This window comes from Zingiber officinale, chromosome 1A, assembly GCF_018446385.1.
Source record: "Zingiber officinale cultivar Zhangliang chromosome 1A, Zo_v1.1, whole genome shotgun sequence".
Taxonomy (NCBI): Eukaryota; Viridiplantae; Streptophyta; class Magnoliopsida; order Zingiberales; family Zingiberaceae; genus Zingiber; species Zingiber officinale.
Genome location: NC_055987.1, coordinates 184,290,250 through 184,318,020, shown reverse-complemented (window position 1 = coordinate 184,318,020; position 27,771 = coordinate 184,290,250). Strand labels below are relative to the sequence as shown.

General features: G+C 37.3%; 1 protein-coding gene across 9 annotated transcripts; it reads right to left on the bottom strand.

Moving 5' to 3' along the window:
• Positions 1-109: 109 nt before the first annotated feature.
• LOC122038633 lies at positions 110-27,064 on the bottom strand. 9 transcript variants are annotated; one of them, XR_006127917.1, is made up of 4 exons: positions 3,322-3,952; positions 2,091-2,969; positions 1,607-1,675; positions 110-166 (listed from the first exon to the last, which is right to left on the bottom strand). XR_006127917.1 is itself a non-coding variant. In XM_042598463.1 (4 exons), the coding sequence occupies exons 1-4, from the start codon at positions 3,352-3,354 to the stop codon at positions 1,627-1,629; spliced, it is 336 nt and encodes a 111-aa protein (XP_042454397.1). In that variant the 5' UTR covers positions 3,355-3,956; the 3' UTR covers positions 1,604-1,626. The 9 variants fall into 9 exon arrangements, 1 of the variants encoding a protein (XP_042454397.1); XR_006127916.1 differs by lacking the exons at positions 110-166; positions 3,322-3,952 and adding exons at positions 834-1,080; positions 26,510-27,064; XR_006127918.1 differs by lacking the exons at positions 110-166; positions 3,322-3,952 and adding exons at positions 834-1,080; positions 26,510-27,064 and having other exon boundaries at positions 2,091-2,929.
• Positions 27,065-27,771: the final 707 nt, after the last annotated feature.

The following is a 27,771-nucleotide window of genomic DNA, read 5'->3' as shown; positions in this document are numbered from 1 at the left end:
CAATTAACTAGCAGCGGAAGACTAAAAGACTCATCTAATACATTCTACTCAACTCTTTGTTAATAAATTCTCATGCTAAATCCCAAGGCTTCTATAGTCCAGACATCACACATCCATCCGCACCTCCTTCTCGCCTTCCTTTACTATAGTTTTTCCTTTCCTTTATCTGCAGTAAGAGGAAATGCATCTATAAGCAAAATTGCTTAGTAAGCGCTATCTAACTCACAAAACTCGAGTATGCATGTAAGCTGAAAGAAATCTAGAAACTGAATGCTCATCTAATAGCAAACGAAACATAGCATACTGAAATACTAAACATGTAAGCAAATCTAAACAAACATACTAGCATAAAACACTACAAGAAAAAAGTTGATAGACAACGCTTTTAAAGCGTTGTCTATGTGACTGAAAAAATGTTGTTAAAAGCACTGTTGTTAAAAGTCTGCTCAAAGACAACGCTTTAAAAACGTTGTCGTTTATAGCTAAGACAATGCTTTTGCAACGCTTTAAAAGTGTTGTTGTTTTTTATAAAGACAACACATAAAAAACATTGTCTTTTTTAAAGGCAACGCATAAAAAGTGTTGTTTTTTTTAAAAACAACATAGAAAAAACGTTGTCTTTTTTAGCAAAGACAACCCTTTCACAATGAATAAAAAAGCGTTGTCTTTTTTAACAAAGGACAAGAGGTTTTTAACTATTATCTTTTAATGCCAAAGATAAATAATAAATAAATGAAAATGAATTTACTTCAATCAACAACATATTATTAAATAAACAACCAAGATAAATATACAAATTATCATTCTTACACTTCTATAATAAACATAATTACTTGCATACAAAGAAATTTTAATTAGAAGACACTCAAAACTACTCTTATCGACTACATCTTATTGCATGAACTTAAAGGATCTTGATAAATGCTACTTATCCTCTTGATTTGAATGTTTTTTAATCATTGACTTTAACCATCTTCTGGCTTAAAACTTTCTTGATAGTTCTTCGTCGAAGTACTTCTCAGTCACACCCCTGAGGTTCAGATGCAGTGTCACATAGCATATAGTTGTTGCTCCTGTAATCTTTACTAACAGTCAAAATTTAATTTTTATTTTCAAAATAAACAGGGGAAATATGTAAAAAATCTAAAAGCAGGGTAGTCTTTTGATGTCATCTGTGGTCAGGTAAAGCAGCCTAAAATTTTACAAGTAACAGAAGATTATTTTCATTTGTAGATGTTAGCAACATATGTGGGCAAATGCAAGAAAAAAATAACATACTTTTGATTACTTTCTTCTTCAGTTAACACACTCATGCTTTCTTGCATTTTGCTATAAAAATTAGAACATTTCAACACATTATGCATATTGTAGCATGTTAGGCATCAGTAGATAGAAGCTATATTTAATATTGGAACCAAACCTAATGCACTCATCCAACTGGCATTCTTGCGAGACTAGGTTTTCAACTTGTCAGAAGGGATGAAAATATTAGGCAAACTTTGATGATCTCGTATCTCAGCAAAAAATTTAACAGCAACTTACTCAAAACATGAAGATTTAAAATGAGTTTATTTGATTCTGCCAAGAAAGCAATGACGAGTCATACCTGCAGCATTGGCATAAATCCTATCCCTTCAAGCACATTAGTGATGCCATAAATCTGCCTCTTTTGCACCTACATGTAAAATTCTAATTATGTATAAAAGAAGAAGAATTATTCAAATTATAGTACGCTTGGAGTTAATTTGTTCCTGTTTAGCACATGGAAGTAAACTAAAGAATTCCAAAAGTCCACTTTGAAAAATTCATCTATAAATAAGTATTTTTTTAAACTGAATTTAAAAAAAATATATGATATCGATAGGACTTATGGACTAGTTCAGGGGATTAGGATTTAGGTCCAATTGAAAAACTTGATGGGGTATGGCTAATTAGTCACTTGACAATGCCTAGATTTATTACGCTTTGCCAGCTAACAAAACTCTTTATATTGAATTTAAACTACTCATAAATAAAATAATTAATGGTCAATCAATGATCCAATTAATATTGATTTATTGAGTTAGTAGTCATCAGATTGGTGGGCGTACCTGGCATTGAGAAAATCACTGTTGAACAACACGTTACATCTTGAGAAACAAATTGTAAATTTGCAAGCAAGCAAGCAGTCGACCAAAAGAAGCTGTCACAAATAAAACAAAGTTTCTGTCATCTTGAGAATGTGTCATATTAGATCACTACAAAGTCCATCTTAATTTGATAAATGATGAGTTGTATAAAATTGCAAGTCCAATGAATGTATCAACAACTATAGCATTATTGAACTGCATAAGTCTGCCTAACAGCCAGAACAGCCTAATAAAATAATGCAACTTCCATAAACATCTCTTGGCTCTTGTTAATCCCATGGTCTAACCAGATTTTCATATATAATCATACCCTTACCAGAATGATTCCTCTGCATCCACATCACAATTGAATACTCTTATATGGAGGATAAAAGAGAAGAGACGTGAATTTATGGATACTGAATGCTTTAGTAGGTGTAATTGCTAAAGCAATTGTGGTTCATGAACTCATTTCATAATATCAAATAATTCATGCTGCATGGCACCATCATAATCAGAAAATTAAAAATAAACAAATTTTTACTAAATTCACAGTTGTGGGCAACGAAAGTACTTAGCTTCATCTGAGTTACTGCTCTTGGATACCTTGGATCTACTATATGTTTTCTTGATCATTTTAACAAGAGGATTGATCACTACTTCAGTAGAGCCAGAAGAGATCCATGTCCAACTTTCATATGTCCAACTTTTGTAGATCCTTGAATCTGCTATATTTTTTGACTCATTTTTATGCCCAGCTTTCGTATACTGTCATTGTAAATCCATGTTTGATGATTAATATTTTGATGCTCTCAATTCAACTACATTAAGAAAGCCCATGAGTCAATTTGGAGTGCAAGTCTGCATACACATATAAGACAAATATTTAGCAAAACGAGTAATAGATACTTCTACATTTCATCATAACCTAATAAGCACTCAATAAGAGCAGGTTGAGGAATTAGAGAAATTTCCTATCGACCATGTTTCAACCCTAGACAATTTATCATAATTTTGTAAAAGATTTGGAGACAAATTTACTCCACCATTCATTGGTGAATTGAGGGAAACATTGATATTTCCTGTTGTTTTCCTTAGCAGCGTCAACCTTTACAAACTCAACCAAATTATGACTTTAGTTCTATTAAAAGTAAGACAGGAAAAAAAATTGTGTATCAAAGATACTACGTAGCACATTCAAAATTGGAAATACCATGGATCCTAAAGATAGAATGAAAGCTGCCATAGAAATCTGTCCATCGCGAGCAGCAGGCGGCAACACTCGCGAGCGGCAGGCAGCAGCGCACACGAGGCTGCAAGCGGCAGGTAGCAACACTCACGAACCCGTGAACTGCAGAGCTCGCAAGGACGCGAGCTTCCGAGGCTGTGATGGCGTCGCAGGCGAGAAAATTTTAGGCAATTGGAAAATGAGATTAGGGTTCTCTCGGTGGTGGCACCAATGAGAATGATGGAACCATCTTCGATGGCGGGGAGGAAGGAGTCTTGCTGGAACTTGGAGAATCGGTGGATCTCATCGACAAAGAGTACAGTGCGACAGCCATTGGATCAGGTACGGTCGGCGCCGTTGATAGCCTCACGAAGCTCTCATACGCCAGAGGAAACGACGGAGAGGGTGACGAAGAAGGCGTTAGAGAGGCGGAGAGAACTGAGGAGAGGGCGAGCGATAGTGATCTTCCCAGATCTGTGCGAACCCTAGAGGAGATCTCGTCACAAAGTTGGACGGAGAGGGGAGTTTCGGGTGATAGGGGTTCGGGAGATAGATGGGTGCCGAGTGAAATATAAGGTTTCTCTACTCTGTATTCAATCAAATGATTTATATCCTAGATTTAGACAATAACTTAATAATAGATAATGATTTTTAAAAATTATTGTCATAAATATTAAAAAAATATTAATAGACAACGCTTTTTAAAAATCGTTGTCTTTGACCCTCAAAAATCAAAATCATTAATAGACAATGATTTTTAAAAAAGTGTTGTCTATTAGTAAGAAAATAAAGAGATAGATAACGTTTTTCACTAAAAGCGTTGTTAAAAAAAAAAAGACAATGCTTTTTAAAAAAAATGTTGTCTTTTAAGTGTTGTAGAATCCCAATTTTCTTGTAGTAAGAAGGTCGTAGTGTAATTAGGTATCAGTTTATCTTGACTGTATAATTACACTAGTACACTTAGAGTGTAATGAGTAAGACCATTTGAGGTCGCTTCTTTTATACTGACTTTATAAAGAAACAAAGACCTCGGTTATTATGGAAGTGTGTGCTCTTAATCCTAATATAATAACAAGCACATATATTTGATATTTATTTCTTTAATTTATCAATGGGTGAGATTTAGTTCGATGAATCAATAAGCCCGATAAGTTGGGAAATGGTATCACTTATAGTGTGTGTTGTTGATTATAGAAGGAAACTGTGTCCTAGAGATACTAGGTTGATAATGTCCTCAAGAGGAGCTCATAAGGATTGTCATGTTAAACACTGCAGGTGGACTTAGTCCGACATGATGATAAAGTTGAGTGGTACTACTCTTGGACTAAGATATTAATTAAATGAGTTGTCAGTAACTCACTTAATTAGTGGACATTCGATATCTTAAACACAGGGAGACTAACACACTCATAATAAGAAGGAGCCCAAAAATGTAATTTGGGATTGGTGCGGTAGTTCAATAATAGTTCTCTAGTGGAATGAATTATTATTGATAAAATTAAGTTGTGTGTTCGGGGCGAACACGGGATGCTTAATTTTATCGGGAGACCAAAACCAATTCCTCCTCTCGGTCCCTATCGTAGCCTCTTATTTATAGAGTATTATACCCACCTATACCCACTTTCTATACTCACCTAATAGGGGCCGGCCAAGCTAGCTTGGGAACCAAGCTAGGGCCGGCCTAAGCATAAATTGGTGTGGCCGGCCCTAGCTTGAACCCAAGCTAGAGGGGCCGGCCATATTAAATTAAAAAGGATTTTAATTTTAATTTTTATTATGTGGAAGATATAATTTATTAAAGAGAATTAAAATTAAAATATCTCTCTTAAAAGGATCTACAAAAGATTAAAAAAAAGAGATTAGATCTCTTTCCTTATTTGTAGATTGGAAAGATATTTTATTTTTTCTCTTTAAAAATTATTCACATGTTGAAAAATTAAAATTATAGAAATTTCTTTTTATTAACCATGAAGGGATTATAAAGGGAAATTTTATTTTTTAAAATTTCCAAAGACAAATAAGGAATTTTTAATTGTTGATTGAAACTCTCCTAATTTTTCTATTTGAGGTGGCCGGCCATGATTAGTTGATTAAGAAATTTTATTAAATTTTTCTTAATTAATTATTGTCAAAGAAAGTTAAGAAAATTTTATTATAAATAAATTTCCTTATTTGCCAAAGCCAAGGAATATAAAAGAAGGGGTAGGGGTGCCTTCATGGGACACAACCTCTATTATTTCTCTCCCTCTTTTGTTCCTTGGTGTGGCCGGCCATCATCATCCTCTCCCTCTCTTCCTCTTGTGGTGGCCGAACCTCTCTCTCCCCTTGGAGCTCTTGTGGTGGCCAGATACTACTTGGAGAAGAAGAAGAAGAAGGAGAGAAAGCTAGCATCTCTTGGAGCTTGGTTGGTGTTTTGATCTTCTTCCTTGGTGAAGCTTCCTTGTTGTGGCCGAACCTAGCTAGGAGGAGAAGAAGGTGGTTGGTGGTTTCTCATCTCGGAAGATCGTTGCCCACACAACATCCGAGGTTAGAAGAGGAATACGGTAGAAGATCAAGAGGTCTTTCTAAAAGGTATAACTAGTAATTTTTTCTTTCCGCATCATACTAGTTATTTTTGGAAATAATACCAAATACAAGAGGCTTACGTTCTAGTATTTCGAATATGTTTTTCGATGTTGTGTTCTTTTGTTTTATTTTTCCTTGTGATTTGATTGTTCTTTTCGGTTAACCTAAAGTTATTTTAGGAAATTAAATATTAGCTTTCCATAAAAGGTTATGTCTAGTCGGTGGTGGTTGCTCCCATATCCAAGAAGGTCGTGTGCCTCGCCACGTCAGTACTGGGAACCAATTATGGAAATTAATATTTAATGGAATTAATAACTTAAGGTGATTTGGGTCGAACGTGTTAAGTTCCGCAGGAGACCTAACTCAAAACCTAAAAGAACAAATAGATTAAGTTTTGGATCAAACGTGTTAAGTTCCGCAGGCGATCCAAAATTTAATTTAAAAGAACACATGGTAGCTAGGAAAAGATTCAGACCTTTGTACAAAATTTTTGTACAGTGGAACCTCTAGATTTTTCGAGTAGCAACCAACAATTTTAAAGCATCTTACAAATATTTTCTAAGCTCAAAATTCTTGTCCAAAGTGTTTGAAAAGTTGGTAGACCTTGAAAATTACTTTGAAAGTTCCTCAACAACATTTAAACCTTAAAATTAGCTGTGTAAAGGTTAGTTTTGAAAATCTAGTATAAATCTTCAAAAGCTTCCTTTAAAAATTTTTGCTATTTGTTTTGGTTAAAAAATTACAAGTGTTTTGCAAACTTCGTTTTTCAATTGGTTTGAACAAGTTCTTGTTAAATTCCCCCGATTACTCTGAAATTTTTTATGTTGCCAAAATTTCACTACTGCCCCTCATTTTAGCATTGTTTTACTTATTTACTTATGTTCTCTTTGATGAATGTCAAAGGGGGAGGGTTAGGGATTAAGTTAGCAAACAAAAGAAAATCAGAATAACTTAACCCAAAAATGATTAAGAGAACATGACTAATAGTATCTCAAAATTTTTACTTCTCTTAAAAATCATTTTTTTAACTTATTTTGCATATTTTATTCCCTAACTTAACCGAGATTGTCATTGCATCAAAAAGGGAGAGATTGTTAATGCAGTTTGTACTAACAGTCTAACTCAGGTTTTGATAAATAACAAGTAAGTTAAGCTATGTATAATTGTGATCTAACCACTTTACCAAGTGTGCAAGAGTTAACCAAATATGTCGACTGACCGACCGGATATCTGGTGAGAAGTCTAGATAGGTCGACGGACTGATCGGATATCTGGTGGGAAGTCCAGCTAGGTCAATGAGCCGACCGGATAGCTGGTGTGAAGTCCAGATAGGCCAATGGGTCAATTGGATAGTTGGTGCAAAGTACAGATAAGTTGATGGGCCGACCAGATATCAGGTAGGAAGTCCGGTTGGGTCTGTAGACCGAACAACTGTCAAATTGGTAAGTAAAAGTAAGTCACTGGAGGAGAGTTACTAAGTGAGGGCGCACCCTAGTTAAGGGGACAGTAGGCATCGGTCCAGGTTAGGACCATTTCGGATCCCTAACTTGAGACTTTGACTAGCTCCTAGTCCTGGAAGGGCAGGAACTAACTACTACTGCTCATTATTATTGTGTTAACCCTTGTCTTGTAGGTCATTATTTGATTTATTGGACTAATGTTATTTTGTAGGACAAAGGAGCAAATTTACCTTTGGATGAATAATGTCCAAAGGCGCCTTCAAGCAGTTGAAGGCACTTTCGTACTGTTCATCGAAGGCACCTTCCATGGCTATGGAAGGCGCCTTCCGCAGGATGAACTTTGGACAAAGTCGTGGATAGTGTTGGTGCAATCATGCCCTGGAAGTTTCAATGTGTTGACAATTATTTAAGTTTAGGTTAATACGGTGGAACTAACATGCATTGTGAGTTTGCAGGAGGAGTTTCTTGCAGGTCAGAAGACCAGATGCAAGGGAAGTCCAAGAAGGTCGAGGACTGGATTCTTGGCAAAAAGAGTTCTTGCGGGTCAGAAGACCAGATGCAAGGCAAGAGAAGTCCAAGAAGGTCGGGGACCGGATTCTTGGCAAGAGGAGCTCCTGCAAGTCACAAGATTATGTGTGTGATAGCCTCACTGTGAGAGATTGATTGGTAAATTGATTCAGACATAGTTGTGCGGCAGATTGCCTCTGAATCGATCAGCCGATCGATTGAAGGTAAGGCAATCGATTGGCTGATCGATTGGTAAGGTTCTGCGCAGCACAGAATGCGTCTGGATTGATCAGCCGATCGATCCGAGAACATTCTGTGCGAAGCACAGAATCGTTCTGAATCGATCAGCCGATCGATTCAAGGGATTGAATCGATCGGCCGATCGATCCATGAACATTTTGTGCGAAGCACAGAATCATTCTGAATTGATCAGCCGATCGATTCAAGGTATTGAATCGATCGGCCGATCGATTCACGAAGCTGCGATTTCATGAGCAAATGGCTGAATCGATTCAAACGCTGCCCCAATCGATCCAAGTCAAATAAAACAATCTGCACCGTTGATCTTGACGTGATGGCTTCCAACGGATACTTGTGAATCGATTGGGATATAACCTCAATCGATCCACGGCGACAGCGGCGTGAGAAACGGCTAGTTTTCTCAACGTTTAAAACACGGGAAGAAACTGGAAAACAGATAACAACGAAAAACATATTATTCCATTGCTCTCCAAGTCTTTTGAAAGTTCTCAAGCGATCAAGATTCAAAGAAAAGGGTTCAAGCTCCTCTCCACTACGTACTGAAGTTTCACCTGCAAAGAGGAAGCCAGTTAAAGCTTGTAATCCTTCTCTTCTTCTTCTTTGTAGTGTTTGTAATATTTACTTTGAAGAGAAGGGAGAGTTGTATTTCTGTTAAGGTTTCTCCACCTTCGGTGTGAATCCGAGAAGGAGGGTTTTTGATAGTGAAAGAGTGTGAGTGGTGTGGATCCTTGGACTAGTCACCTCCTTGAGGAGGTGGATACCAAGTAAATACCGGTGTTAGCATTGCCTTCAGACTTCCGCTGTGTAAAACAAAGTTGGTCAGCAAAAGAAGTGAGCCATTCCCCCCCCCCCCCCCCCTAGCTCAACCGATCCTAACAAGTGGTATCAGAGCATTGGTTTGCTTTTGAGGATTCATCATCAAGAAAGCACAAGTTAAAGAGCTACAAGATGTCAATGAAGGAGGGACATAGTACTTCACGACCACCATTCTATGAAGGCAGCAATTTTACTTATTGGAAGAGCCGCATGGAACATTATCTCATGACCGAAATTGATATGTGGTTCTCAATCACGGAGGGATTCATGGCACCAACTGAAAATGGAAAAATGCTTGAGTCATCAAGGTGGACTGTTGAACAAAAAATGAAGGCTCAAGCAAATGCAAAGGCGATTGTGACTCTTCAATGTGGATTAAGCTCGGAACAACTCAACAAAGTTGGACCCTTTAAGAGTGCTAAGGATTTGTGGGATAAGCTTATTGAACTAAATGAAGGCACCAAGGATTCAAGAATTGCAAAGAGGGATTTGTTGATAAATCAACTTCAAAACTTCACCATGAAGGATGGAGAAACGGTAAGCTCACTACATGGGAGATTCAAGGAACTCCTAAATGGTCTTCATTCAGTTGGAGAGAGTGTGGAGAACCGAGATCTCATAAGGTATGCTTTAAAATCTTTCCCAAGAAATTCTTTATGGTCATCCATGGTGGATGCTTATAAGGTTTCAAGGGATTTATCAATAGTGAAATTGGATGAATTATTTTGTGAACTTGAATTGCATAAGCAAGCTAACACAAGCCATAAGGAGAAAGGTATAGCCTTGGTTGCAGGTGAAAAGAGCAAAAATAAGCACAAGGAAAAGAAAAAGGAGAAGAAGGAGTCATCTTCAGAATCCGAACAAGATAGTGATAGTGATAGTGATGAAGAGCTATCATCAAGTGAAATGGCAAACTTTGTTCGAAGAATGATGAGACATTCAAGGAAGTTTGACAAGAAGGATGTTAAGAAAATCTTCAATGATGAGAAAAGAAAAGGTAAATCTCTTGTGGATTCTAAGAATAAGACTGATGTAATTTGGTATGAATGTAAGAAAAAGGGGCACTACAAAACGGAGTGTCCAAAATTGAAGAAGCAAGAGGAAAAGATCAAGAAAAAGAAGAAGGCGTTGAAAGCCACATGGGATGACTCATCATCAAGCTCATCGGAAGAAGATGAAAGGAAGAGCTCAAAGCACATGGCTCTCATGGCCTTAAGTTATGTAGAAGACAGTGAAGATGAAGATAGTCATGAAGAAGATGTGGAGTCTTCAAGTGAGTCATCATCTAGTGATGATGAGGTAATTTCTCCCAAGCTTGATAAGATGTATGCCACCATTGCATGCTTAACCAATGCACTAGCTAAATCAAAAGGGAAGGTTAAAAGATTGCAAAATGAATTGAAATCACTAAAAAATGAAATTGTGCCATGTGAAAGATGCATGCTTCATGAAAATGACAGAAATGATGTTGATGATCTTGAAAAAGAAAATGTATCATTGAAATCACAAGTTGATGATCTTATATGTGCTCTAGTAAAATTTACCTCAAGCTCAAAATACTTAGACATGATTCTAGGAGCTCAAAGAGGCGTGTACAACAAAGCGGGACTAGGTTTTAAATCTCAAGATAAGGAAGTTAAATTCATGTCCCTAATTAGTAGAAACCATGCTTCAAGGGTTAAGGTTGTTCAAGCTTGGGTACCCAAGCAATTTGTTATTGATGCTACCGGACCCAAAGTGTGGGTACCAAAACATTTGGTTCATCGTGTTTAAACAGGCATGCGAAAAGGGGGAGCATCCAACAACATGATTCGTAGATAATGGATGCTCTAAGCATATGACGGGAGACTCATCAAAATTTTCATCATTTAGACACAAAAGTAAAGGTACCGTTTCTTTTGGTAATAGTGGTGAGCTAAAAGTTATTGGAATTGGAGATATTAGAATTTCCGAGAAATTTGTAATAAAAAATGTGTTACTAGTAAAAGGCATGACTTTTAATCTTTTGAGTGTTAGTCAACTATGTGACTCGGGGTATAGAGTTGAGTTCAACTCATCTCAATGCTTAGTCAAACATAGTGAACTAAACACCAATGTTCTTATAGGCCATAGAAAAGAAAATATTTATCAAGTTGAACTATTTGGTGCTACTAATGTGTTTGCTAAGTGTCTCATGTCCAAAGAAGAGGAGGCATGGCTTTGGCACCGGAGACTCGCTCACACCAACATGAAGAATATCATAAATCTTTCAAAGAAGGAGTTGGTGCACGGATTGCCAAAATTGAAGTTTCAAAAAGACAAAATATGTGATGCACGTCAAATGGGTAAGCAAATCAAAGCTACTCATAAAGGTAAAAATGTTGTAAGTACTTCAAATGCTTTAGAGCTCATTCACATGGATTTATTTGATAGTAGTAAATATATTTCTTTAAATGGTAGTAGATATTGCTTTATGATTGTGAATGATTACACTAGATATACATGGGTGTTTTTCTTGAAACATAAGGATCAAACTCTAGATACCTTGATTGCTTTTTGTAATAGAGTAGAAAATGAAAAGGCTCATAAGATAAACAAAATAAGAAGTGATCATGGAGGTGAGTTTGAAAATGATAGATTCACGAGTTTTTGTATGGAAAAAGGCTACAAACATGAGTTTTCAACCCCTAGAACACCTCAACAAAATAGAGTTGTTGAGAGGAAAAATAGGGTGTTACAAGAGGCCGCTAGGAGCATGTTAAATGAATATTCACTACATAGTTTCTTATGGGCCGAAGCAATTAATACGGCTTGTTATGTCCAAAATCGAACTTTAATACATAGGTTTCTAGGAAAAACACCTCATGAATTGTGGTTTGGTAAACAACCTACAATTAAGCATCTTAGAGTATTTGGGTGTAAGGTCTATATTCTAAACACCAAGGATCACTTGGGAAAGTTTTCCGCTAAGGCGGATGAGGGGATTCTTGTAGGTTACTCAAGTCATAGCAAGGCATACCGAATTTACAACAAAAGATCAAAACTAGTGGAAGAATCACTAAATGTTGTGTTTGAAGAAAATCCCTCTTTAAACTCTATAAGAACAAACAATGAAGAATTACAATTTGAGTTAGAGAAACTAACATTAAATGAGGTAAATCATCAAGGAGAAGAAAATCAAGAAAGTGATGGTGAGAAAAATGAACATTTGCCACTTAAACCTGAAATTATAACAAATCAAGACTCAAGACCTACTAGGACTCATGTAAATCATCCCTTAGATCAAGTAGTAGGAGACATTACTCAAGGAGTGAGAACTCGATCTTACTTTAGAAATGAAGGAAGTCAAGTTGCCTTAATATCTCAAATAGAACCAAAAACCATTGATGATGCCTTGTTTGATCCGGATTGGATTTTAGCAATGCAAGATGAATTATCTCAATTTGAGAGAAGTCAAGTTTGGGATTTAGTTCCTATGCCTAACAACAAATCAATTATTGATACAAAATGGGTGTTTAGGAACAAACTTGATGATAAAGGGATAGTGGTGAGAAACAAAGCTAGATTGGTTGCTAGGGGTTTCAATCAAGTAAAAGGGTTGGACTATGATGAAACTTATGCACCCGTAGCAAGATTGGAGTCAATTAGAATGATGTTGGCCTTTGCCGCCCACAAGGGCTTCAAATTGTACCAAATGGATGTAAAATCAATATTTTTAAATGGTGTAATAAAAGAAGAAGTATATGTTGAGCAACCACCGGGATTTGAAAATTTGGAGTGTCCAACCCATGTATATAAACTTAAAAAGGCTTTATATGGACTAAAACAAGCTCCTCGGGCTTGGTATGAACGATTATCAACATTTCTAGTATCAAAAGGGTTTCATAGAGGAAAAATTGATCCTACTTTATTCTTGAAAAATAATGGTAATGATTTGTTTGTGGCCCAAGTATATGTAGATGACATTATTTGTGGTTCCACAAATAAAGACTTTTTAAATGAATTCATTAATCACATGGAGAGTGAATTCGAAATGAGTTTGGTTGGTGAGTTGACATTTTTCCTAGGATTACAAATTAAGCAAACAAAAAAAGGCATTTACATTCATCAATCCAAATATGTCAAAGAGCTATTTAAGAAATTTGGAATGGAAAATGCAAAAGAAATATCTACCCCCATGGCCACAAATACTAAGTTGGATAAAGTCATTGAGGGGAAAGAAGTTGACTCCAAAGTATATCGTAGTGCTATAGGAAGTCTTCTCTATCTCACGGCTAGTAGACCGGATATACTTTTTGTCGTAGGTATATGTGCTAGGTATCAATCTTGTGCCAAGGAGTCACATTTGAGTGCCGTTAAGCGAATTCTTCGTTATCTCAAGGGGACTCAAAATGTTGGTCTTTGGTATCCTAGAACCGAAACTTTTGATCTAGTGGGCTATACCGATTCCGATTATGCTGGATGCAAGTTGGATCGCAAAAGCACTAGTGGTAGCTGTCAATTTCTAGGGTCCTCTTTAATAAGTTGGTCAAGTAGAAAACAACATTGTGTAGCTCTCTCCACAACCGAAGCGGAATATATTGCCATGGGAGAGTGTGTATCACAATTATTGTGGATGACTCATACTCTAGAAGACTATAAATTTACCTATAATAATGTTCAAGTACTTTGTGATAATGTGAGTACAATCAACTTAACCAAAAATCTCGTTCATCATTCAAGAACGAAACACATAGAGGTTAAACATCATTTTATCCGTGATCATGTAACTCGAGGTGATATCATGTTAAATTATGTTGGATCAAAATCAAACTTAGCCGATATCTTCACCAAACCTCTTCTCGAAGTTGAATTTAGCTTTCTTAGAAGAGAATTGGGAATGTGTTGTATTGATTAAATCAAATCCTCCATGGTCACTTTATAGGTAAAGCTTTTAGGTTCACCTTAATTTTTGCCTCTCACAAACACATAGGGTTATCTTCTTTGTGTGATTTAGATGGGGGTGAGAGGTTAGGAACATTTATCTTGGTCATAATTCTTGTTATGATGCATTAAGTTGACCAAGAAAAATGAGTTTCACATGAAACATTCATTTGTCCAATCATAGGGAAAGCAAGTATACAACTCATGTGCCCGTTGCCCTACGATTATTATTGGAAATTTTCAATTTACCATATAACAACTCACTTCTGAAACATTGGTTGAAGTGTGTTATTGGATGGGGATTATTATGAAACAGGTAGATACAAACTTCCTCATATCTTTGAAGTTTTCAATAATTTGTGGTTTTGTGAAAGTTTTCACTAAGGCGAGTTCATTTTTATTAAACTTTATTTTTTTTATAATTTGGGGCATACATATAGTGTCTATGCAAAATTTCGTGATTTTTGGAGTAGTGTACAATTAGTTGTGCTTTTCCAAATCTTGGTTCTGAAAGTTTTTCAGACGTGCAGAACTATCAGGCTTCCCAATCAATTGGTCAATCGATTGGGAGGCTCGCATTTGGCCACAGAAGGCATCTGAATCGATCAATGGATCGATTCAGAGCACCTCGATCGATCAATGGATCGATTGAGACGCTCTTCGGTTTTCCACAGAAGGCATCTGAATCGATCAATGGATCGATTCAGAGCACCTCAATCGATCAATGGATCGATTGAGACGCCCTTTCAGTTTTCCACAGAAGGCGTCTGAATCGATCTATGGATCGATTCAGCCGTTTGTTCGATTTTCACAGAAGCATTGTGAATCGATCGACTGATCGATTCACTTACTTTCAATCGATCGGTCGATCGATCGAGACCTTAAAACCCGTCTTAAACCCTTAGATCCGAATCGATCCCCTCATTCTATTTCTTCCTTTTTCTCTCTCTCGACGTGGTCTTGCCCTAGGCGACTTCCCAGGCGACATTTTCGTCTGTCTCGATCGTCACTCCGGCGTGCTTCTCCGGCGAAGGGGAGCTATTCCACTTCTCTTCCAGTTCTCTCTCGACGCACTGGGCAGCTCCTTTCCTCGTCTTCGCGTCCTCACACAAAATGCGGACTCAAAACCCTAACCCTAGGTAAGGTTTTTGCTCTCCTCCTTGTTGTTCTTTTTGCTCCTATTTTTGACCTAATCTATATGTTTCTTGTGTGTCTTTGTGCATTGCATTATCCCTCATGCATTGCATTACTTGCATTGCCCTTGAATCTTTGCTTATCCTTCCCGTTGACTGTCAAACCATGTGCATCTCTTGCATTTGTTTTCGATCCCACAGAAAGAAACAAAAGGTTCGTGAATCGGGCGAAGGATCGTCTGTACCCTCCTCACGTCCTCAACCTCCCACTGATCCTAGGTTTCCCAATGCTGCAATGCAACAAGCTTTCACCAAAAACGCTTTCAAACTTATACTCCCTAGATCAGTTAACCTGCAATACTTAGGACATCTTGTTTTGATACCTATAATAGGTTCAAGCATTATAAACTTGACTCCTTGTTGACCTATGAGAGGGACGTCAATATAGGTCTTGTCTCCGAATTCTATAATAATTTACACACTTCAGATGGTGTAAATTATCGCACTCGTGTTGCAAAACGGAGCCTGGACTTCTCTTATGAGATTCTTCAATCTTATCTCGAATGTCTACCTTCAGACAATGATTTTGTCTTTTATCCAAATCTTCCCGATGAGCTGCCTCCACCTTTTGAGCATATTAGCATTGCATCCATGCATCAGTTCTTCTTTGGTCATCCTCGTCCGGATAGGCCAGATGCTCATATCACGAAGTTTTCTTCTCTTGAGTTATCAGCTGAAAATGTCGCTTTGTTTAAAGTGATCATCAACTGTCTTTTCCCCATTGCCTCTCGTGCCCTAGCCGCTCTACAACCGTCTCATATGTTTGCTCTCTATGTCATTCGTCATTCCCTTGACATCAACATCGCTCTGAAAATCTTTCATTGCATCATTCATTTTACCCAGCCCGTGCAGCAGACGATACATATGCCTTTCGGGCATCTTATCACAGATTGGCTGGCGTCCCAGAAGATAGATGTCTCCCGGGGACGGCTGGAGCACATGACAGTGGCTTATTCTCGGATTTCTTCACGATCTTTCAAGAAGTCGGGTCTGATTGGTGGTCCAGCTGGAGTTCGATGGATCGATGGCCGTGCTTTTGGGGAGGGACCCCGGGCTCGCCACAGGGGGGATGCACAAGCCTTGGCTCCTGTGGAGGATGAAGCTGAGGAGGAGTTCCACGGGCCAGCTTCTCCGACTCTTGAGGAGACGGTTTCCACTCGCCTTGAGGAGCTGACTTTGGAGGTAGCTAGATTGCGTACCACGTTGGATACCGTGGTCCAGTAGCAGACTTCGATGCAGGCGACTATGGATACCGTGGTCCAGCAGCAGACCTCGATGCAGCGGACTCTGGATACACTAGTGGACTTAGTGGGCTCGTGGGTGACGGTTCATCCGTCTCAGTCTGGTCCATCCACCGCCCCTGTTCCCCCTGCTGAGGATGCCCCTGATCCTGACTCTACGGCGGCTCCTGCTCCGGCTACTACGTCTGCTCCAGCTGTTGATCCTGATCCCACTCCTCCTGGAGATGAGCTTATCGAGTTTTATGTTCCTATGTGATATGTTTTATTTGTTGTATGGATGGTTATTCTGGAGTCCTTTCTGTGAACTCTCCTTCATTTTGAATGTATGATATACTTTTATGCTAAGATCTCCTTTTGATTCTACATTTCAGTGTTGTTATGTTCTGTTGATATATGTGTGTTTTAGGGGGAGCATTCCTCGGATTTATCGTATTTGCTTTGTGCACTTATTGAGGGGGAGTTATTTGCTTTTGATTTTTGATAAAGGGGGAGATCTATGTTGAAGTTCATGCTTATTGCTTATGCTTATCTCAGTAAATTAAAATCAAGCTTACTGCAATTATGCAATTATTATTTCAGCAAGCTACAATCATTATTTATCATTGTATTGGAAACTAGCCTAAACTTAAATAAATTGTCAAACATCAAAAAGGGGGAGATTGTTGGTGCAATCATGCCCTGGAAGTTTCAATGTGTTGACAATTATTTAAGTTTAGGTTAATACGGTGGAACTAACATGCATTGTGAGTTTGCAGGAGGAGTTTCTTGTAGGTCAGAAGACCAGATGTAAGGGAAGTCCAAGAAGGTCGAGGACTGGATTCTTGGCAAAAAGAGTTCTTGCGGGTCAGAAGACCAGATGCAAGGCAAGAGAAGTCCAAGAAGGTCGGGGACCGGATTCTTGGCAAGAGGAGCTCCTGCAAGTCACAAGATTATGTGTGTGATAGCCTCACTGTGAGAGATCGACTGGTAAATCGATTCAGACATAGCTGTGCGGCAAATTGCCTCTGAATTGATCAGCTGATCGATTGAAGGTAAGGCAATCGATTGGCTGATCGATTGGTAAGGTTCTGCGCAGCACAGAATGCGTCTGGATCAATCAGCCGATCGATTCAAGGTACTGAATCGATCAACCGATCGATCCGAGAACATTCTGTGCGAAGCACAGAATCGTTCTGAATCGATCAACCGATCGATTCAAGGGATTGAATCGATCGGTCGATCGATCCATGAACATTCTGTGCGAAGCACAGAATCATTCTGAATCGATCAGCCGATCGATTCAAGGTATTGAATCGATCGGCCGATCGATTCACGAAGATGCGATTTCATGAGCAAATGGCTGAATCGATTCAAACGCTGCCCCAATCGATCCAAGTCAAATAAAACAATCTGCACCGTTGATCTTGACGCGATGGCTTCCAACGGATACTTGTGAATCGATTGGGATATAACCTCAATCGATCCACGGCGACGGCGGCGTGAGAAACGGCTAGTTTTCTCAACGTTTAAAACACGGGAAGAAACTGGAAAACAGATAACAATGAAAAACATACTGTTCCATTGCTCTCCAAGTCTTTTGAAAGTTCTCAAGCGATCAAGATTCAAAGAAAAGGGTTCAAGCTCCTCTCCACTACGTACTGAAGTTTCACCTGCAAAGAGGAAGCCTGTTAAAGCTTGTAATCCTTCTCTTCTTCTTCTTCTTCTTTGTAGTGTTTGTAATATTTACTTTGAAGAGAAGGGAGAGTTGTATTTCTGTTAAGGTTTCTTCACCTTCGGTGTGAATCCGAGAAGGAGGATTTTTTATAGTGAAAGAGTGTGAGTGGTGTGGATCCTTGGACTAGTCACCTCTTTGAGGAGGTGGATACCAAGTAAATACCGGTGTTAGCATTGCCTTCAGACTTCTGCTATGCAAAACAAAGTTGGTCAGCAAAAGAAGTGAGCCATTCACCCCCCCCCCCCTCTAGCTCAACCGATCCTAACAAATAGAGGCTAAACTGTTCGGGATCAACTTTCTCAAGTTGGAGGTACCTTCCAAGGCTATGGAAGGCGCCCTCAATGCCCTATATAAGGTAGTCTTGAGGAAGCTTCAAACAAGAACATATATATGAGCTATTACACATCCATTTAAGGTTTCGATTACTCCGAGCTCCTACTACGACTCTGTTACGAAGCTACTGTGTCTGACGATTGATCCGAGGACTTCTGATCATGGCCAGTAGATCGACATCGACACATGAACAAGCTACTTCAATCCCTGAGTGTCGGTAACAGTTTTTTTTGTAGTTAAATTATGCAAACGGGAAGTGCAGTCTGTTGCACTTCTCTGATCTTCTTTGTACTCGATTCTCTCTTCCGGAGGTACCAGAAAAGGTTTTTAGTGGATTATCCATCGATAGGTCCACAGGACCTGAGTCTTGGAGTAGGAGTCACCGAACCAAGTAAAACCGCCTGTGTTTCCCTATGTTGTTCTTTTTAGTTTTCTGTTGCGTGTACTTTGATTTCAAAACAAGAAAATGAGTTTTCAAAAACCACGTGATTCACCTTCCCCCCCCCCCCCCCCTATGTGCGTCTCGATCCAACAATATTTTTACACTCTCCCATCTCTGTGATTTATAAGCGTGGCCCCCATATGCCCCAATGACCATGCAGTCGGGTATATTTCTAGACTCTCACATCTCTGTGAATTATATGTGTGGTCCCCACACGCCCCAATGACTATCTAATTGGGTATATTTTCAGACTCTTTTATCTCTGCGAATTATAAGTGTAGGATCTGATAGGATAGCTAGGGGGGGGGGGGGGTTTAATAGTCCTGAAAAAAGTTAGCAAAAATCTCTTGCCTTTGAACTAAGCAAGGACACAAAATTAATAGACGTAAGTAATTAACATAAAAAATAACAACTTAATGAAAAAGTAAGAAAGCTAAGTTTTTACTTGGTTACAACCAGGTGATTGTTAATCCAAGGTGGTTAAAAAGCTTCACTAGAATGACTCATTTGTTGAAGGTAGAGAAACCTCTTACACTTTTTGATACCTCAGAAAAAGACTAGGAATTGAATATAGAAGTAGTTGTTAGATTCTTAGCTCTAGGGGGCTTTTTATAGCCTCCTAGATTATGTTACTATTGGTTAGAGGCGTCTCTAAGAGGTCTAGGGTGCCTCCAATGAAGATAGAGTTTTATCTGAACTCTAACGGTCATCGAACGGTAACTGGTGACTCAAGGCGCCTCCATTGGAGGCACGAGGGCACCTCCATTGGAGGCGTGAGGGTGCCTCCATTGGAGATGCGAGGGTGCCTCCAACAAGGTTGGAGGCACCTTCCACAAAAAGGCATGAGGGCACTTTTAACCTTGTTGGTGGTGCCTTCCACAAGGCAGCTCGCCCAGTTAACCTTCAAAATTGGATAACTCTTCCTCGTTTGCTTCGGTAATGCTTCAACCATCCGAAGTTGAGCTCACCCGAACCTTACTCCTACCTTCTTCTCGAGTTGGCTTCCTCCTCAGCTTCTTGTCTCTTGGATATGCTGTGCACGTCCTTCTCATTCACCTGTGTACTCTTCCCCAGCTTCTCGTCCTTCGGATGCACCGAACCCGTCGACTCGCTTCCCATGCTATCCTTCTCATCCAATATATCTTCCATTCGACTTCTTGTGTTCCTAAGCTTTTGCACACTTAGACATAAGACATCAAAACACAACAGGACCTAACTTGACTTGGTTGACCATATCAAAATTGACCTGGGGTACTTACAATCTCTCTCTTTTTATGTGCATCAATCCACATTAAATTAGGAAAAACAAATTTACAATTTACAATTTACAATTTACAATTTACAATTTACAATTTACAATTTATTATGGTTAAAAATGCAATAAATACACAAAATTTTGCAATACTTATAACCTGAAAAATATGCAATTACCTTCCCCTTAACTGATTCTCTCTTCCCCTTTAATCTCATAAAAAACTAAGGGTAGTTAATGAAAAATATTGAAATAAATTTTATAAGGTTGAATGAATCATTGAACAAGTTAAAATATTTTTCAAAGAATTACTCTTCAAATATTTAAATTTTGGGGATTAAAATACCAATTTTGTCAAAAATAATTTGAAAATTAGTTTTAAGTTTCTAAAAATACTAAAAAAATTTTATAATGGTTGAATAGAAACAATTGGATCAGAATAAAAAATTTACAAAAGTTATTTTTTTATTTTGATCAGAATAAATATTTTAACTAGAATTAATAATTTTGAATTTAAATGCGTTAAAAATAGATTTTAAATTAAAAAAATATTGCTGATTTTTATGAATATTAAAAATATAACGATAATCTTCATAAAAATAAAAAATTTCAAAATTAATATCCTAAATAATTTAAAATTTAAATTACATTGTTTGATTAAAAATTTATAAAAAAATGGATAATTACCAAAAATCTTGAAAATTTTAATCTAAAAGAAAATGAATTTTATTATCACAAAAAAAATATTTGAATAGAAAATATAAATAGTAGGTATATGAAATAATTAATTTTCCTAATCAATGATGAAATTAAACTAAGTTTTTGTTTTAGCATGCATAAAAATTTATTAAATCAAACTAAACATGATTTAGACACCCAATATAAGTTTTGTACTTACTGGATTAACAAGATAAATTTTTAGAATAAATTTTTAAATTACTTTTCTATTTGTCTTGTGATATCTAAAATATTGGTTTAGTCCTCTATTGTTTGATACATATGAAACTTTAGAACATGCATGACCTTTTTCATTTTTTTATTTGAGTCTTTAATTTTTTATTTTCAACCTTAAAATCTTCTAATAAGCATGATTTTGCTAAGGTGACTCTAAATTCTAAATTCTCTCTTTTTAATTTGATATTTTTAGTTTTAAGCTTACATAAATATTTAGGCACTAACTTAATACCTTAGTATAATTGGTGAGGAGGTAGAAGACATTCCTCACTCACCGTGTTGGATTTAAAGTTGGATGCTTCCCCTTAGTTGTTGCTTTCCTCTAAAGTAGCCCCCTCTTCATTAATGCTTTTCTCTTGGTAGTTAGTTGTAAGTGTGATTCCAGTGTGAGCCTCGATTTCATATTCGAATGATGATGATTTATCCCACGTCACCTTAAGATTCTTGTACATTGTCCGTCTTAGCCCTTTTCATTTTTTTTAGCTTCGGGTAGTTATCCTTTATGTGTCATTCTTTTTGACAGTTGTAACATTACACTTTTCTTCTTTCAGGGAGGAACTTCTTGGCCTGCATCTTATTAAATTTATTAGTCTTAAAAAATTTATTTAGCTTTCTTAGCATGTATGCTTGCTCGTCTTCGTCTAGTGATGAACTTGAATCTGGTTGGTTTGCTTGGCTTGCAGTGCTAAATTCTGACTTGGTTCCCTTGCTTTTCTTATATATGCACATCGAGATCATGTATTTCAAATGTAGAAAAAATATTTTCTAGTGTACTTACCTCTAAGTGCTTTGAGATGTAGTAGGAGTCGACAATCGATGCCCACTCTGGTGTTCTTAAAAAGATGTTGAGCACGTATTGGAGAGAGACCGATGATCAAATCCTTGATTCTTGCTTGTAGATGAGCTACTATTTCTTCCTTTTCCTTCCGTAAGTTCGTCAGTTGATTTAGAAGTAGGTCTCATTTCGCTAGCTTTGAATTTGAGGTTCTTTCGTGCAACTCCAAAAATTTCTCCCAGAGTTCTTTGGCTAACTCGTAGGCTTCGACCCGATTGATTTCTTGGGGTGGAAGTATGCTCAGCAGGTAGAATTCTATTTGTTTGTTTGCTACAAAGTCAACTTGTTATCTTTTGGTCCATAAATATTGTTCTTTTTTCAGCTCCGTGCAGATTTTTAGGTGTTATAAAATTATATTTAATTATTAATAATAAATCAAAATATATTTTAAAAAAGACCTCTATTTTATTTTTTTCATGTAGCGAACTCTCCCTCGAACTTTGGTGGGTAGATACTTGGTCCGACCATTGCCTCGTTGCTTCAGTTGGTTGTTAGTCCTTCTGAGGTGGTTGGACTTTGATACCACTTGTAGGACCCGGTAGGTCGGCTAGAGTAAATAGTCCTGAAAAGAAGTTAGCAAAAATCTCTTGCTTTTGAACTAAGCAAGGACACAAGATTAATAGATGCATGTAATTAACATAAAAAATAACAACTTAATGAAAAAGTAAGAAGGCTAAGTTTTTTACTTGGTTACAACCTATATGTTGTTAATCCAAGGCGGTTGAAAAGCTCAACTAGAATGACTCTTTTGTTGAAGGCGGAGAAGTTTATTACATTCTTTGATAGCTCAGGAAAAGGCAAGGAATTGAATACAGAAGTTGTTGTTAGATTCCTAGCTCTAGAGGACTTTTTATATCCTCCTGGAATATGCTACTGTTGGTTGGAGGTGCCTCCAAGAAGGTCCAGGGCATCTACAATAAGGATAGAGTTTTATTTGAACTTAGTTGGTTCCTTGCGGTAGGCAAGAGGGAGGTGAATTGCCCTGCACAAAAAAAAACAAAATACCTTCCTCAACTCGATCATGCTTTAAAACAATTACACACTTAGCATTATTATAGAATAAAAGAGAAGCATGAGATAATCAATTTATTTGGTTGGCAATCAGAGGATTGCTACTCCAAGGCAAATGAGCTTACTATGAAGATCTCATTATCGAATGAAACGTCGGAGACGGAGAAGCCTCGTACATAAAAATTAAGCTTGTAAACGTAAAACAGAAAGAAAATTGAAGTACAGAGTGTGTTGTTCGAAAAGAAGAAGACCAGAGCTCTATTTATAGCCCACTGGTTGAAAATGACCATTTGCTGACATGACACGATTTGGGCGCCCGGACCCTCTCCGAGCGCCCCCAGCATGGCAACTCTTATCGTCTCACAAATGACTATACGACGGAGTTGAGATAAAACTTTATCTTGGTTCGGGCGCCTGAACCTGCTCCGGGCACCTGGACCCCTACTGATGTCGATCCACAACGTCGTAAAGTCGAGGCGCCCTGCCTAGACCAAATTGGTTTGGGCACCCGAAGTAGCTCCGGGCGCCCAGACCAGATCCATGATGACTTTCTGTCTGGGTCTTTTACTCTGGCTTCACTCGCTTGGATGATTTCAACCATTCAGAATATGGCTCACCTGAACCCTTTACCGGCCTTCTCGAGTAACATTTTGCTCTGACTTCTCATCCCTCAGAAATGTCGCGTGCTTCATTCTCGTCCACAAGTATACTCTTTCCTAGCGTCTCATTCCTCAGAAGCACCGAGCCCGTCTACTCTCTCCCATGTTATCTTTCTCGCTAGTTGTGTCTTTTGCTTGTCTTCCTGTGCTCCTAAGTTCCTGCACACTTAGACACAAGACATCAATAGATAATATGACCTAATTTGACTTGGTTGATCACATCAAAACTGTCATGAGGTACTTATAATCTGTCCCTTTTTTATATGAGCAACCCAAGTTAAGTTAGGGTAAACTAAAAATAAATAACAGTGAAATAACAATTACTTAATATGCAATTAATAACAAAAAAATTTACCCTCCCCCTACTTTTTCTCTTTGATCACATTAAAATAGGAGAAATGTTAGAAAATAATTTGGAAGCAAATCTGAATTAATCTCTAAGGTAAAAAAAATGACTGAACATTAAAATGAACTTTTACAATTTATAAAGTAGTTTTGGAAAAAATAATTTAAATTTATTTTTATTTCTTAAAAAATTTTAAAAATTTGTATAACAGTTCAGCTACCATATCTAAGCTAGGATAAAATTTTTAGGAAAAAATGAAATTGATTTAAGTAATAATAAATTATTTTTCTACATAAGGTTATATTTTCTAAAAAATGCTTTAAAATAGTTTCTAATTTTTAAAAAATTGTAAATTTTTTTTGAGAATGTAATAGAGAAAGTATTTTTGCATAAAAAGTAAATTTTTAAAAATTGAATCTTTGAGAATTTTTAATATTAAAGTTAGTATTTGGATAAATAATTCATAGAAAATTCAATAATGGTTAAAAAAATTTAAAAATATTTTCTTAGATAGAAAATATAATAAATTTTCACATAAAAATAAAATTTACAAAAATAATACTATGAAATATTTTTAAATTAAAAAAATATAATTTTTGTTAAAAATTCATCAAAAAATAATTCAACGGTCAAAAAATTTATATGATAAGTAATAATGAAACCCTTCTTCTCAGCAAAATTAATATCAAATTAATTTCGAAGAGAAATCATATAGAAAAAAAGTTAGACAATTTTAAGCAAAAATTATGAATTCAAATTAAAAATCAATAATGTATAATGATTTTTAATTTAAGCATGATTTTGGAACCCAATATAGGTTCCTACCTACTTGATTAATTAGAAATTTTTTTGAAATATATTTTGGTGTTAATTTTTTAATTTGGCTCTTATGATATCTAAAATATCAATTAAGTCCTTGATAATTTTTAATTTGTTGAAATGTGAGCATGCATAATTCTTCAAATTTTCTATTTTTATCGTGTCGAAATATTTTAATCGACAAGATGTTGCTAAGGTTATTTTTAATTCCTCATTTTCTTTTTTAATTTTTTATTTTCAATTTCTAATTTACATGAATTTTTTTACAATATTTTTATAAATTTAAATAACTTCTCAGGAGGTAGAGATCATACTTGACTTATCTTGTCGATCTCATTATTTGATGCTCCCCCTGTACTGTTGCTTTCTTCTGACATTGCTCCCCCTTTATCAATGCTCTCGATGCTCATCTCAGATGAGCTTTCTTCTTCATTGTCGCTTCCACTTGCCTTGATCACGCCCCATCACCGAGATCGAGTCCAACAACGCCTCCGTTGTGTTGATGTCTCCCCATTGCTCCGACTAGCAGCCTTCCTCTGCCTTTTTGGGAGCCCGACACACATGCGCACCGTGAGCCCTAACCTCAATACATAGATGTCTTTATTCTATTGTGACCGCCGCAACCCCTGGGTCATACGCGACTGGCTATACACGGCCACCACAGCCAGTGTGTGGCCACTGGTTGCTGAATTCTTCTACTGACAGCTCAACTCATTGCTGACCATCGAACAACCCCACCTCTATAGCTTCCTGCCTTTCCTTCATTACCAAAAGGCGACAATTGGTGGATGATCAGACCTTTGGAGTTGAACCGCTGCTTGTCACCACTGTGAATCATTGCCGGAGAAGAATCGGACTTTTATTTGAGTCAAGCATCTCAACATGGGGATTGCACTAGTATTGACCTTAGTGCATGATTCTATTATTTGAATTGATTGTGTAGTAGTTATTTTACCTTGATATCTACTCTATGTTATTTCTTGAGCTTGACCTTTTATTGCTTTATCTTAGCTTGATGTATGTTATATCTAAGCAGTCTCATTATTCTTCATGCTTGATATTATTATATATGCATGATGTTACCATATCATAGTGTAGGATGCTGGATATCCTGCTAGACCCCTCGTTGAGAATTTAAGTTTGTACTTATTGTTAGAATAATCATATCGTACTATAGGATATCAATTATCTTATTAGACCCTTATTTGTTATTTAGGTTCATGCCTATATACTAATGAGGTTAGCCCGAGGTGTAGCTATAGAGCATTATACTGGATGTGATGATTGATAAACCCAATTTTATCGTGAAATGGGTATCAAATAAAATACCAAACTCCTTCCTACACTAGTGCCATATAGGGAATGACTCGGATTCTCTCAAGGAAAGTAGCCGGTGAATTCAAATCTTAGAATCGAATTTATTTAGACTAGGGTTGAGGTTTTCGAATGCTTAAGCTAAGAGAAAAGAATGAACATGAATGCAATGGATAGAAATGGAAATTTGCTAACTACAAACATGGTGAAATTAACATAGACAAATTTAAACTAACTACGATCATAGAAGAATTCTTGGCAATGAAAGCACAATAGTCAAGTTTGATCTAACCTACTTGCGGTAAATGAGAACAAGGAAGCTAAACTACAATTGCGAACCAAGCATGTAAAATAAAGAAGACAAGCAATTGATCTTTCCATAACTACTGCATTGGAGTAACAAAGAACAACAATCAAACCCTAGCCAAACCTTTTAACACTAAGCAATTAACAATCTGGATGAATAGTAGCTAACTAAAACTGAATTGAATACTAAAGTCTATAAAATCCAACTACAACTAACTAGAAGAAGATTTGACAACCAAAAACCTTATAGTGCAAACTAGGGCAACCCCAGCTCGAAGTGATCTAGATCGGAGAAGATAACTTGGCAAAGATGGTGATCGGTGACAGTGATAGTGGTGAAATAGGATGACATCGATGGAAGGAAGATGGATTGGGAATTAGGAAGGGAAATCCTTTGACCTAGTTCTGATAAAGGTGATAGATGGATCGAGATGGCCGACAATCAGAGGAGGAAGCCAAGGCTCTATTTTGTGTTGTGATGTGGATGTTGAAGATGATCACTGAAGCTTGATGGAGTGGACGAGGTAGGAAAAGCCCTAAACCTTGGTGGATGAGAAGGATGAAGCTTCGGTGGCTAGCGATCGACGATGGATCATGGAAGGAGATCGTCGATCTCCTATGCTTCGCATGCCTCTGCTCACGGTTCCAAATTGACAATCTATGGTGGATGGATTCAGGAGGAAGGAGATGTCGGTAGATGATGGTTGGGGAAACCCCCTTAACCTTCGTTGGTGGTGCTCCAATCATTTTCCTCCTCCACTTCCCAACCTCATGCCCGTCTCCATCAATAGCTAAGAATGCTTTAGATGTCATCTAATGGATGGATCATTTTAGATCTGGATCAAAAGCTCTAGATTTTGATCAATGGCCTTGATCTAATCTCTCTTTGACTTGGATGGAATAGATCTTTGATGGATGACTCATATCTCCTTGGATCTCGGATGGATGGCCTAGATTGCTTCAGAATTTGATTTCCCCTATTAATATCATAATTGAACCCAATTTGGATTGATTTGACTCGAGTCCATGGCCTTTTTTATCACCTACATACCACATTAAAATGATTAGCCATAATTCCACAAATAGATGATATATTTCATCAAAGCTCAAAATCAATCCAAACTCTTAACATGTGATATAAATGTGGATTTAAACACGCAATCAACTCAAAAGCACGAGTTTGGAATCCTAAATAATGTGACAAAATGATGATTATCAATGATTCACTTTTTGTTTATCATTATGTTGTTATGTCCTGATGATCATTGTCTCCTATTCGTGGTTGAGAGAGTTATCAGTGACCATTAGTATATCCTGTCGACCACTGTCTCCCATTTGTGGTTGAGAGAGTTGTCAACAATCATGATGCATATGATAGTCCATGTGAGCATCTGTGGTAGCGTGTTCGTCATAATCCATAGCTAGATAATCACGTATTTACCTTGTCTGCCCACAGGATCCTCTATAGTAGAACGTTCTCTCGCAGAGAGTAACTATTTACATAC